This window comes from Blennius ocellaris, assembly GCF_963422515.1.
Source record: "Blennius ocellaris genome assembly, chromosome: 19".
NCBI lineage: Eukaryota > Metazoa > Chordata > Actinopteri > Blenniiformes > Blenniidae > Blennius > Blennius ocellaris.
In genome coordinates, this window is record NC_137668.1 from 10,875,861 (window position 1) to 10,889,069 (window position 13,209).

General features: G+C 39.6%; 1 protein-coding gene across 1 annotated transcript in view; it reads left to right on the forward strand.

Annotated features, from left to right (window-relative positions):
• The window catches only part of dok6 (docking protein 6), a 49,688-nt gene that overhangs the window by 18,403 nt on the left and 18,076 nt on the right, over positions 1–13,209 (forward strand). Inside the window, exons 2-3 of the mRNA XM_080515206.1 lie at positions 8,634–8,741; positions 12,642–12,756. Of these exons, the coding sequence (XP_080371332.1) occupies positions 8,634–8,741; positions 12,642–12,756 (223 nt within the window). The remainder of the gene's footprint in view (positions 1–8,633; positions 8,742–12,641; positions 12,757–13,209) is intronic.

Genomic DNA, 13,209 nt, shown 5'->3' on the forward strand with positions numbered 1-13,209 from the left:
AGACAGATCTATTCTCAGCTTCCTTTTGAAGATTTTTTTTTGAAAGGGCAATCCGTTTCCATCTTGTTGATCATATTTTGGCTCTGAGCCTTCTTGTGGTCTTCTTGTATACGAGTGGCTGTTGAAGAACTCAAGCTGTTGCTGCTGAACTCATTGCATCTTGCCAGGTATGTCCTGAAATGTTTTTCTTGCCATAGGCAGACCTCCTGAAAAGTGGAGAGATTGCCCTTGAAACGTTCGCTCCAGCTTCATGCTATTATTGCTGTCTGCTTTTTTTTTCTATGTATCTTTGCTGTGCGCAAGGATGCAGTCATTGTTTTTGACAGCAAAGTATTAGAGAACTGAATCCATGTTTTTTGCATATATGCAGGTTTGTGTTTTCACACTGGTTGTCTAGATTGAATAGAATTCTTTTTTTTTTTGCTGACAGTGTGCTTGACATTGACAATTAGGAGTATGCTCACAGTTACTGAGATCGACTGAATCTTGTTGGCATTTGAAAAACACTTTTTCATTGATTCTGAAACGAACAAATTCAGCTATGACTAAAATTAACCGTCATTTTTCAGCCAGATCTGCTCATACTGGGAAAGTTTATTGATTTGATTTCCTGTGTTGCCACATTTTTTCTCTGGAAGAAATGTTTGGATTGATTGATATACTTCCACCTCCTGCATAAAAGATGCCCATCAATTAAAAAAAAAAAACAACAAAAAAAACAACTTATATTTGCCTTTGTTTAAAAGCAACAAATCAATCTTAAAAGTAGTTTTGCTTTAATTACACATAAATAAGATGTGTTCATTACAAGATCATAAAACACCACTTTTCTTAATGGTAGAGTATTTTCTCCCCAAAATATCCTGATTAATAAGGTAATATTCATTAGTTAATAGATAAGGTTATGAAGCTAATCGGATAGCCCCGACATGTCCTGTCCAGTAAATCCAGGCAGCTTGAGGTTATTACAACAATAAACTGCAGAAAAAGGCAGACTGGGCACTGCTGTGACTCACTACTGCCACCTAATCCACTTCCAAAGTATTGAAAGAAATCATGATATGAGTTTCAGAAGTCAGGTCCTGCTTACACGATGGTGCAAATGGAAAACATTCATTGCATTTTGGGTGTCCGTTTACAAAACAATGCTGTTCGCAGTCACTGGAAATGCAAATTTTTTTAAAGCAACTTCCAAGGTGCAACTTCTGAAAAAGCTCCAACCATGTAGACTGATGACAATACAACTTTTTTAACTGCTGCTACTGCACATGAACACCACGGCTATAGAAGGCAGTTTATCTCCACATGTGCAAGTCGATGGACAATGACAACAATGGCGGCCTCCAGAGTGTCATGACTCACAGTCCACGATCGGAATTTTTAGTAGCATTCAGAAATGGAGCTTCAGTTATGTATACCAGCGGTTCACTTGTAGTTACAAAGGCACTTCTTAGAATAAGTGTAGAAATGAGTTCATTCTGCATCAAAGCTGTAACTGAGTATAATCACAGCAAATTATAGACCAGCGTTGTTGGTCTTTCGTCATAATATGGAGATTCTAAACATTCAGATTCTGCTCAAGTAAATTGTTGACCTTATTTTCAGTCAGTCCCTCCCCATCCCCTGCACACTCATGCACACGTTTGGGCCATGCGGTGAACCTGTTAACAGGTGAATCAGCCAAATTGTGAGGCTGTTGAAGATTCATTATTGTGTTCTGAATCGTATAGAATATGATTCTATTTATTCTTCTGTGTCCTCACAGAGAGAAAAGATACAACCGATGTTAGCACCCCTGCTCTTCATGGAAGAAAGCCTGCATGGATTAGGAGCTTAGTTTGTATTTTATTTTTTTATCAATTTTTTTTCACATCTCGCATTCTGCTTGTTTATTCAACCTGAAAATTATCCTGCTACAGAAATCCCTCACTTGACTATTTTGGCACTCAAATTGGCCATTTCCGTTAGCTGTTATCCTGTTGTCCAACAGCTTATACATCTCCAATATGTTCTGGCCATTACCACTTGGTGTCTTGGATTGGTGGCACAAAATGATCCAGATATTTTATTTGAAACGGTTTAGATTTCAAAGTGATACAGAAACCTGCAGTATATTTAACTTGGTGCTTTGCAAAATGCTAATTACTAATGGTTCAATCACCCACATAGTTAAAAATGGATTATCTTCCGCTCATGCTCACAATATGCTCACGCAATCTCTAAAACATTGAATGCATAAATGCACTATGGTTTAGAATTCTTGAATTCTTTATTTGTTTTTAATTTCCAAGGAGTGCATTTGCTAAGTAATTGCAACTTGACAAAGCTGAGCGTGTTCACGGTTTTGAGAGTGAGTTGATTTGTCGTTTTGATGGAGTTGGTAGTGCATGTACTGAGAACATCTTTCAAAATCCAGACGTACGGTTCAGCCATCCATCCATCTTATATTCATCTCTACCCTGTTCAGAGCCGTGGGGCTCCTGGAGCCTCAGGTAGTAAGTGCACCCATGGGCAGGTCAACATTCTATGGAGGCCCAGATTCAAACCCACAAACTTCTCACCTTGAGCCGAGTGGCTAACCGCAATGCCTGGATACATATCTAATATATATGAATCCAAAAAGCCACCCATTTCTGCTTATTGATTTCACTAGTTTTTGTTATATGAAGTTATTCAGGGAGAACAACAAGCACATATTCATGTGAAATAGCAAGAAACTTGTTAGAAAAAAAATGATTTGTCTTTAATAAATCAGTCCAAGATTGTGTTAATGAAGTGTTAAATTTTAATGACCCAATTTTGTCTGGATTCCAGTGGCCCTGTGGGTTCATCCCACAACCCAGAATTTTAATGAATACACGATATAATGACTTTAAATCTTCTTGTAATTCTTTTTTTTTTTTTTTTTTGACTTGAGAAGCCAGGCTGTATTTTATTGTTAACTGAAAATACCGTTTTGACCATTGACTCATACAAATAATGAATGAATGTATTTTAGAAGTTTAAATACCATGGCTGTATCTGACCTGCCTGTGGCTGTTATGTGTGGAAGACTTCTCAGACTGACATTTAATGATGTGCCTCTCACCCATTAACCTGAATTTAAGACCAGGACCTGATGGAAAAAGTACAGATAAGAAATTATGTTTGAATTTGTTAGAAAAGTAGAATAGAAAATCAATCAGAACTGTAAATATCATTGGAATACAGTGCTGGTACAATTACTGTTTCCTGTGACCATCCATCCATGCAAACGGTTAATATGGGGAACAAATAATAATTCTACTCGAGCCACTATAGACAAGGGTGGAGATGGGAAAAACCAAACAAGTCCATACTCTTTATAACAAAAAAGAACCTTTTTCCCACTTGCCCATCTTGTTCTGATTTGAATATTAATTATTTGATATGACAAATAAATAAATATACTGACCTGTTGGAAAGCTGAAGATATGAAGGGATTGACACTTGTATACACAAATTCATCACATGACAGTATTGGTTGTCAGTGGGTTTCTGAAACAGAATTATTGAAGCTATGGAAATGAGTTTAGCTGCTATGATCTCAGTTGAAAGTGGTGTTTATTTTTTTGGTCCAAAAAAAAAGTTTTATTTGCCAAAATCTGTGTGGTAAGATTTTTGCCTGTTTTGTGAGAGTAACCACAGGGTGACTCAAGGCAGAACAGAGGTGGGACTGGTTTGACACGCGCATTAATCAGTAAACAACCCAGCACAAAAAAATGTTTTCATCACAAATATATTTTACTTTTTGTGTTTTTTTCACTGGAATTAGTGATTTGATTTCTAATGCGAGTCGGTGTATTCTTCACGACAATAGCACTGAAAGGAGTCACGCCAAAGCTGCAGAGTTTCTTATTCACGTGTGTGTAGTAATTACAATCAGTGTAAGAGTGTCTCTGAATAAGACCCACCAGCAGCCCGAAAACAGGACTGCCTTGACAAAGCATTGACAACTGTGGAACAGGCTAAATTAAGCCCTCTCCATTCATACCCCCTCGTTCTTATTATGCCGAAGCTATCTCACTGAGCTAGCTTTTGTGCTGGTGTAATTACTTAATCTGAGCACTCCTAGGTTGAATTACTTTGTGTGCAGCAAGCAGGCACCATTGCTTTGACTCAAGCTCCCAAAGTGGAACTGAAGCTTGCTTTAATTTTACCGTTTTATTGCTGCAAATGTAGGATTGTTCTATTGTCGAAATCAATTCAAATCTGTGTGTTTCTGTCAAAGCAGCAGTTTTCCTGATTTATTTATTTTTTTAAAGAAAAGCTCCATTATGAAAATAAAAGCTGCATGTTCAATTCAGAGTAAGATGTTATCTTTTTGTTTCTTCACTTTCTTTAAAGCATTTTATGGAGGGTGTAGTGGACGATCCACAGTGCATTAGAGAGTGTGCTGTTCACTATTTTCTGTTGTTTGCTGTTTATAATGGGCCTGTGCATCACTTAACTAGAATAGAGACCCATCAATGCAGACCGATAAGGACCGAGGGATCCACTCTAGTCAATTACTGCAAAGTGCCAAGTTCAACTCAGTGGGCCCTTTATGAAGTACACCAGCTGAGTAAACAAATTAATCGTCCAGCCATGGTTCCCCAACACAACCATGCGGCCCAGGGCAATCATACATCAGACAGAGTGATAGCCACTGTCTCCACCAGGAAATGGAGGGGTCCAACTATTAAAGATAGGCAACCACAAAGGACTCATTGGCTCTGAGCCAACACACTTATTCTGCCTCCCATCTGCCGTTTCTCTCAACACTTCTTGACACATGGTTTCAGAAATTGGACATTCGGTTTTGGAATTCTCGCTTCTGATACACTTGTGTTGGAAAAAGTCACAAACATCCACACTTCTTACTGATGTCCAAACCAGGTAACTTAAGAGGTTTGTTGCGTTTCGCCTTGCAGATCACTTGTAGTGTCATAAAGTCCAGTTTTCTGCACCAATTTCCCCTCACTTTTCCAGCACTTGCACACAAGCTTCTGACTCCAGACCATGACTATAACAGAGCACTGGCAACCAAATAACCAACCTGCCGGCTCCCCCTAAAGGCTTAGAGAGTGCTGCCTCATTTTTTGGAAACCCCATAGTGATCTGGATTGATGAGATTTAACAGCTGGGGTTGACATGGGAACCATCTGCATCACATATATGAGCTGCTTTAAAGACTTTTCAATGATTTCAAGAGGGTTGATTAAAAACATAAAATGAGCTGCTCCAAACAAAACATCTTTCCATTTGAAAACAGGGTGAAAGAATTCACCCTTTGAAGTAATTATGCAGGTTACACTTGCAGATTTAACTCAATAACAGATTTTAAAGACAAAAGTACGTGTGTATTGCGAGCAACGAGAATGGAAATTCACAAAAAAGATTACCTCAAAGTAGTTGGATCTTGTCCAGCAGTTTGCATGTTCATGGTTAGTGTGAACCCTGCTTTGTGCACAGTTTGCTTCAATAGGTTCCGGCCCCATGCAATTCTAGTCTTTGAAAAGTGGCTCTAATAAATGGATGAATAAATGAATAGTTTGTCGTCCAGCAACATGATTTTCTATCATCTCCTGCTCATTTGATTGAACCGGATTGTGTTCCGGTAATCTAAAATGATTTGGATGGGGACTGAAGTATTTATCCAAACCAAATGCAATCATTTTTATCTTATAAATTCATATCTTACATACAATAGACCATAGAGATGTTTTCGAGACAGTTTGACCATTCATGTTAGAAACGGGGATTATTTGTTCATCTCTCTGGGGGGCTTATTTAACATACAAATCATTGCATCCTTTTTAAAATCGGGGTTGTGTGCATCTGTACATTTGCGTGTGGTTTGTGTACCTTTGTGTTGTATTTGGCACTATACAAATTCAAGTTATTTCAGTGCAGCATCTTAACTGTGTTATTCAACTTTTATACTGAGTTACAAAGTTGTTGTGCTTGTCGAGCAGCCTGTACCTTGTCTAAAGCTCTTAGGGACATAACTTATCTGTTGATTTGTGATTTCTTTTTTTTTTCTCCAGTTCTTGAATAATGTTTGTGCACATAGCCTGAGAGAATTTATTGCTGTTTTCAAGCTGGCAGTTTCAGGTCATATTTGCCTTAATGGTATTAAATAAATTAACACGGTGCCATGGCACAGAAAAAAACCATAAAATTTATTATTAAATTACGATTAAAATATGTACTTCAAATAAAGTACATGAGTTGTAGGAACCTGATTCCCTGTCGAGCAAAAGGTTTTGATAAATTGGATGTCTGCTTTCTCCAAGTCCTTCATATTTTTCCCCAGCATTTGCTGTGAGGCAGTTCTTACTGGGAAAGGCATGTAGACGTTAAGATTCAGGACACAAATTGCTCGTAAAGTCTGCCATTTACAAATGCTTTCAGGGATCAAACCAAATTATTACCCAATTATAGGTCCATGTGAAGATGCAAATAAAAAGGTGGTGAGAGTCTCCTGCTTTGTTTGAGTTCAGATTAAAGCCTGAAGATTGCTCCATGCTCCACGGCGGCCTACCTTACACGTGAGCAATATATTTGTCCCCCTGTCAATTTGAACAGCTTGAATTGCAGCTCCAGCCCACAACCACCATCACTAATGAAAGGTGAATGCTGAAGACTTAATCATCATGTAGCAGTTTAAGCATCAGGGAACCATTTAAAGGACCTCCAAACATATTTTCCTCAATCCGCTTCTAAAGTTAGAAGCGCTTTGCTTATTTCACATGAAAGCTCCCTGCCTGTGCTGTTTTTACACGTGCTTTAATCCCTGCCATGAAGAGGCCTGGGCTCAGCTGGGAAAAGGTTGTGTCGCATCTGTGCACCCATCGGGATTTAGCAACATTTTAATCTGGATCTGATGACAGCTGGGGGAGAGGTTGTTGTCTCCCACTTCCAATCAGCATCAATTAAATCTGCCAACTTGCTCCACCAGGGTGAAGGTGCGGTTTCTATCAGAGGGGTTGGAAGAGCACCGTGATTCACCTATTGATCGACGTAGTCACTGACTGAGACGACTGCCATGCAAACTACTCTGCAAACAATTTGGAGTTTGGTGTCTTTCCCATACTAGGAAGTTCTCCTTCCAAATTCTCTTTAATTCCATGCAAACCATTCAAAATGTTCTTCACATACTTGTATAAAAAGGATTTTTTTTCCCATAATAAATCTTATAATCTTAGAATAAGCACTCAGTCAGTTAGATGTTTTTTTGCGCTGCTTCTCATCACTCATTCAGTTGTTAAAAAGCATAGAAAAATCTGCTCTTTCTTTAATGTAGCAGGTGCCTGAATGTCCTCTGAGCAGATAAAACATTTGCATCACAAATCCCACATATCCAATCAGGAGGAGAATAATTGAAGTTGCCCCTGACCAAAATGAAAGCTCTAGTAATTCTCAATCAGTTGGAACAGGTGCGTGAGGATATTATTCAAGTGTATGACTAACAGGATCCGGACGCAAGTTATTCAATGAAGTGAATTTTCATGTAGTATCATGGTTGTACTTCCTCCCTCTGTTTAATCTCTTAACACTCCAATTATTTGGCAATCCCGAGAAATCACTTTTTTAAGTACTTCATCCATGTATTAATCAGTTTTATCTTCTTTACGTTGGTGCTTTTCATGACTCAATTACATGAAGGAGTACTGAGGCGAACCAGTACGATTGATTGAAGAATATAAACAGGAGGTTCGCACTGCAATCGTTTACAGCAAAGGTCAACCTAAGTTTGTAGCTTTTTCCTTTCACGTGGGAGTTTGGTTGCGGTACTTTGGTTTCCTGACTTTGAATTACCCCGTAGATGTAAATGATAATGCAGTGATTGTCTCTCTCTCATGGGTCCTCATCTCTCTGGGCCGTGACAACTCAACACTTGTTTAAAGATGCAAACTTGTAATGAAGTTCTTGACAAATTTTACTTTGAATCATGCTCTTCCTGTCATCGTGAAGCAGAATGAACTGAACGTTGCATTGCTCATCCACTAATTCTGATGCTGTCTGAGTTAGACTGTCTTGAGCAGGATGATTTTAGCCATCTGATGATCTGTTGTTGCAACAGTAGTCATGCTGGAAGAACGTCTCATGGCGTTTGAGTCATGCATGCAAATGTTAACTCTCGCTTAATATTTGTATGATACTTCCTCGAGACTTGCAAGAGCCGAAGATTTATTGGCAAATTTCATGCAACAGTTGTCCAAAACAATTGAGAGTTTTTGACCATATAAACATGGGACTTGTTTCCCCATCTGCAATTATTTAGTCTTCAGCCGTCAAGCACTGTGGAGCACATAAAGAAATGCAGAATCTATACCCCACCTGGCTGACTTGCTGAATGATTGCAAAGCTTCTAATATGTTATCGTCTCAGGGCAGTAGCTGGATTTGTTTTAGTGGAGGAGGAGCTGAATTTTCCAGTTGAACTCTTCCGGGTTACATTATTGTGTGTTTACTTGGCTCTGCCTCTTTCGACAGTCTTTTTTTTTTTTTTTTTTTTTTTTTTTTTTTTCCCTGTTTCCATAGTTTATTGCTACAGTTACTGTAATCTATTTCTCCATTCCAGAGACGTTGTCTTTCTGTAACGGGAATGCCATCTTTCTCTGTTGTCAGATCTTCCGGCGGTGTTGGCTGGTGTTCAAGAAGGCCTCCAGTAAAGGGCCCCGGCGGTTAGAGAAGTACCCTGATGAAAAGGCAGCCTACTTCAGGAGCTTCCACAAGGTAAACAAATGGCTTGACTGCATCCTAATTCCACTGTTTTCATATCATCAAACATATTGAAAACATTAATCATTTATTTCATTCAGCTGGCAACTGTTGACCTATACAAATGATCCTCCTTGTGATTGATCATTTTTTTTTTAGCTTTTACCTCTGTGTTGTGACTGTTCAGAGCATCTCTTAGCTATTGAGTGCTGCCAGCACTGGAACTGATTCCCATAACAGATCCTCGGGATGTTGTACAATCAATTTTGAATATTATCTGACACGTTATAAACAGTATTTTACAGAAATGGCAGATGAAGTTATTACATCATTAGCAAAAAGTCTTTTTATTGATATTCTAGTTGTGCTTTACTGGCCATGCCTTAGCAAGCCAAGTGTTTAAATACATTTTTTATAGGATGCTGTGAGCTTGAAGTCGATCCATTTTTTGTGCAGCATATGCCACACAATAGGAAAACATTAACATTTCTCAAAGGTATGATTCTTTATAATGTTAGAACACCATGTAATGCATGTCTTTGGCGTCTCCGTGCTCCAGCACACCTGAAACTAATGACTGTGTTGTCATAACGCTCAACAGAAGCCTGATAATGACCCATTAACTTGATTAACATTGGCTACAAATGGGAGAAATCGGAGAATAGAGGGCAGAAGCTTCACACGGCTGGCCCTGAAGACTTACCGGAGTGCCACTGAAACAGAAATGGATCATATATACTGTGTGAAAGATCTTGTTGGTATACCTCGTTCTTAGAGGACCTCAGCTGGGAAGTTAGTCTCACCACACTGAGTCTTCTTGAATACCAAGAGCAGATTAAACCTGGTGACGCTCCTCGGGGAGCAGTCTCTGGCCGAGTCTAAATGCTACCGACATCGACATGCAGAGCACAATTGCCAGGCAACCGCCGAGAGTTTTCATTTTGCAATTTGGCCAACTGGTGGAATTAATTAGCTTCAGCTGATAAAACCTGACGCCAGTGGTCGCCCACTAAAAAAAAAAGAGGAATTTCATTTTGGCTTCAGATGTCTTCCCATTTGAAACACAGAAACCTTCCATTTGGTTCAGCTTTTTCACTTTGTAATAAGATTACATCACATCGACTTCTTAATGTTTGAGATCCGGTTTCTTATAGTAGGATTTTTTTTTTTTTTTTTTACTACACTGAAAAAGAAGATTAATCCTAAGGAATAAAAAAAATCTTGTGTTTAAAACAGCTTACTGCTGCTCAGTGATAAGTACTTTGTATTCATTTCCATATAAAATCCCCATCGACTGGCCGCAGATGATGGAGTTAAGAATCTATTAAGACACATTTTGCAACTTTATCGTGTCCACTGGGGGCTTTTCCTCTGTGGAAAGTAATAATCCAGAGTATAATATCTTACTTCCCACCTCTTAAGCCTTTTGAAAACTCCAATTATGGCTCATTATCATGGTGAGTGGAGAAGATGATAAAGGAGTTGCACCGTGAACAATGTTTTATCGTAATGAGAGGAGATAACGGCAGATAATAGCACCCTGTGACATCAGGTTCCTTTCACGGATGTTGTTTGAGAGACAAATCAACACTCTTTGTGCCACCCTGTGATTATGAGTCAGGTTGGGAAGTTGTCAGTTTTTTGGGTGAAAATTTCACAGATTTTTTTTTCTTTTTTTGCAGATCCTCCAATTTCCCCGAATGCTTGTACGCCCAAGCTGGGTAGATGTTGTGATCCACTTTGTTAGCTTCCCCTACAGTATCAGCCATGTATTGTGAATGAAGCGTCTTTCCACATACTACATCATGCTGTCAAACGGGCATTCTGTATGGTTGTACCCCCCCCCCCCCCCAAACCCAGAGGCATATCATACACCCAGTGCTGGAGTGAGCGATGAGAGCACGCATGCACCAGTGCACCTGGTAATGCATCGCCACAAAGATCAAGAAAGGTCCCGTCTGAGGGCTCCATTCATTGCTGCAGTGCTTTTGGGGGGGAAATAGGCTGCACTGGTGGCTGATTTACACAATCAACACAAAGGGGATTGGGTTTTTTTTTTCCCCCTTCCAGTTTTATTCTTCCTCTCTCTATTTCCTCGTTCTCTTTCTGCTTGTGCAGCATGTGAGCATCGCTGGTCCACACAGTAACAGTCACTGCACATTTTCAGCAATATTTTTAGCAACCTGAAAAGTTGTTGTCTGTGTGCGCAACAGACCTCAAGCTCTCTCTCCCGAGCTCCTGACAGAAGCAGCTCACGTGGAACACTGGTGCTGTATTGTAATGCCTCGAATGGAAATTGTACTTGTGTGTATCGGAAAATGCAATGGCGATAATAACATGAGCAAAGTACATATCGCCCAAGACCAACTGAATTGCAATAAGCATCTTTCCGTGCACCATGCGACCCGTCAGTGGGGCAATGTTGGTTTTGACCACATTTAGATTGGTCGCACAGTGGATGAGGTCAAGTGAAGGTCAGTGCCTCAACTTTCCTCATGGAGATGAAAATGCATAAAATTTTACTCACATTATGTCTTGGAGGGAAATTTCAACTCATCTCCATTGTTATGACAAATTCTCTTTAAAAAAAAAAATGTTTTAATCAAACCAATAGTATTTTTATACACGTACTTCTTTTCCCCCATGATTCATTCAAAATGACGAAAGGACAAAAAAAACATGATGAAGAGGCAATTCAACTTTTTTCCTGCTGCTGAAGCCCTCTGGAGTCCTCCAGGGGATATTTGCCCCTCCTTTTTAAAAACCGTTGGCTTAAAATGAACGAGAGCACAAACACATATCCAGAGGAGATAAGGAAGAATGTGTCTCCTGTCATCTTTATAAAGACCAAAAACATCCACACTTGCGTACCAGACACAAGCAGGGAATGATTAAAGAGGAATTCATGGCTCAAAGACTCCCATCGTTGATGCTTTATATTGTCACTTATTTTTATGAATTGCCTGCCTGAGGACAAATACACATCGTGGCTCATATTAAATATTTAGATATAATCTTTGAGGGATAAGAAATAACAAATGAAAAACATCTGCTTTCTTCTAATATTTTAGCCTCAGCTCAATTTTTTTTTTTTTTTTAAACATTATTGAAATATGACAGTGGAGGGGGAAATGTATTGCATGTAACGTTATCGAACACAAAAATCTGTAGTCCACATATGCTCTGTGTGTTATTGGGTCTGGTCTTTTAACCTTTAACTGACAGGCTTTACTATACGGGCACCGAGCCCAGCTAATTCATTCCCCACAGTCTGGCAAAGGGCCCACATTTAGCACACAATGGACTACAATAATGTAATGGGCCTTATCTACTAGGCTGAGTGAACAGAGAGAGGACTGTTGAACAAAATGGCCTGTAAATGTGGATGATATTCAATTAAATGTAATCTTCTCTCTCTCTCTCTCTCTCTCTCTCGCTGTCTTGTCTTTTTTTTTTTCTTCATTCACAATCAATCTCATGGTAAAATGATTTAGATGCTTGTGATCGCACTCCTCTCTGGAGGAGTAATAAAACAGATGCACTTGAAGGATGGACGCACCCTGTACACAGCGTGAGCATCCGATCACATTTATTCATAATACTGTTAAAAGAAATAACACTTCTCTGTTACACATACCTCTGCAGCAGGCGACAAACTGCAACAACCTGACCTTGTCTGCAAAAAGTCATGTTTCACACAGTGAGACAATCATTTTAATAACTCCTGTTATTTATTCATTCTTTAAGATCCCTCCTGTTTCAGCTTCGCTTTTACTTTACTCTTTATTTGCGCAGCTTGTAACTGCTATTACACTTTCAGCAAAGCTGTGCGCGCTGGCAATTAAGGCTGGATGCTGCCGCTGGTGGCTGCGTTCACTCAATGTAATGCGCCACTGCCACTCTCTCCTTCCTCAGATCACCGAGCTCCATAACATCAAGAACATTACCCGGATACCGCGGGAGACAAAGAAGCACGCCGTGGCCATCATCTTCGTTGATGACTCGTCCAAGACATTTGCGTGTGAATCAGGTGAGCAACTCCTTTCCCCTCTGTGCAAAGTTGAAATCAGTCAGACCCACAAACTGAAGTGGAAACAATGGGGAGGTAACGGGCACTGATTACATGTGTTTGCGTCCTTATTTAAATTCTGAGGACATGCTTCTGATCGTCCGTGTTGGATGAACTCGAGAGGTGGTGTGTGAAAAATTTTAACAGAAGTGAAGGAAGACTGAGGAGTGAGAGACTGAATATGAAAAACCGAGACTCTGACCTGAGAGCAAGACAACAGGGATGCACCTTGACTTGCTCCCGCTAACAGACAGGGATGAACATCTGTCTTTCGTCTGCCTCGGTGCACAAGAAATGGAGATACGGGGGTTTATTGAACGTCTATTCTTGAACTTTTCATTTTTACTGTTTTCCTGCCATCACCTTTCTGTCTTCTCATTCTCCTCACACCACCAGATGTTTTTATAACCCTGT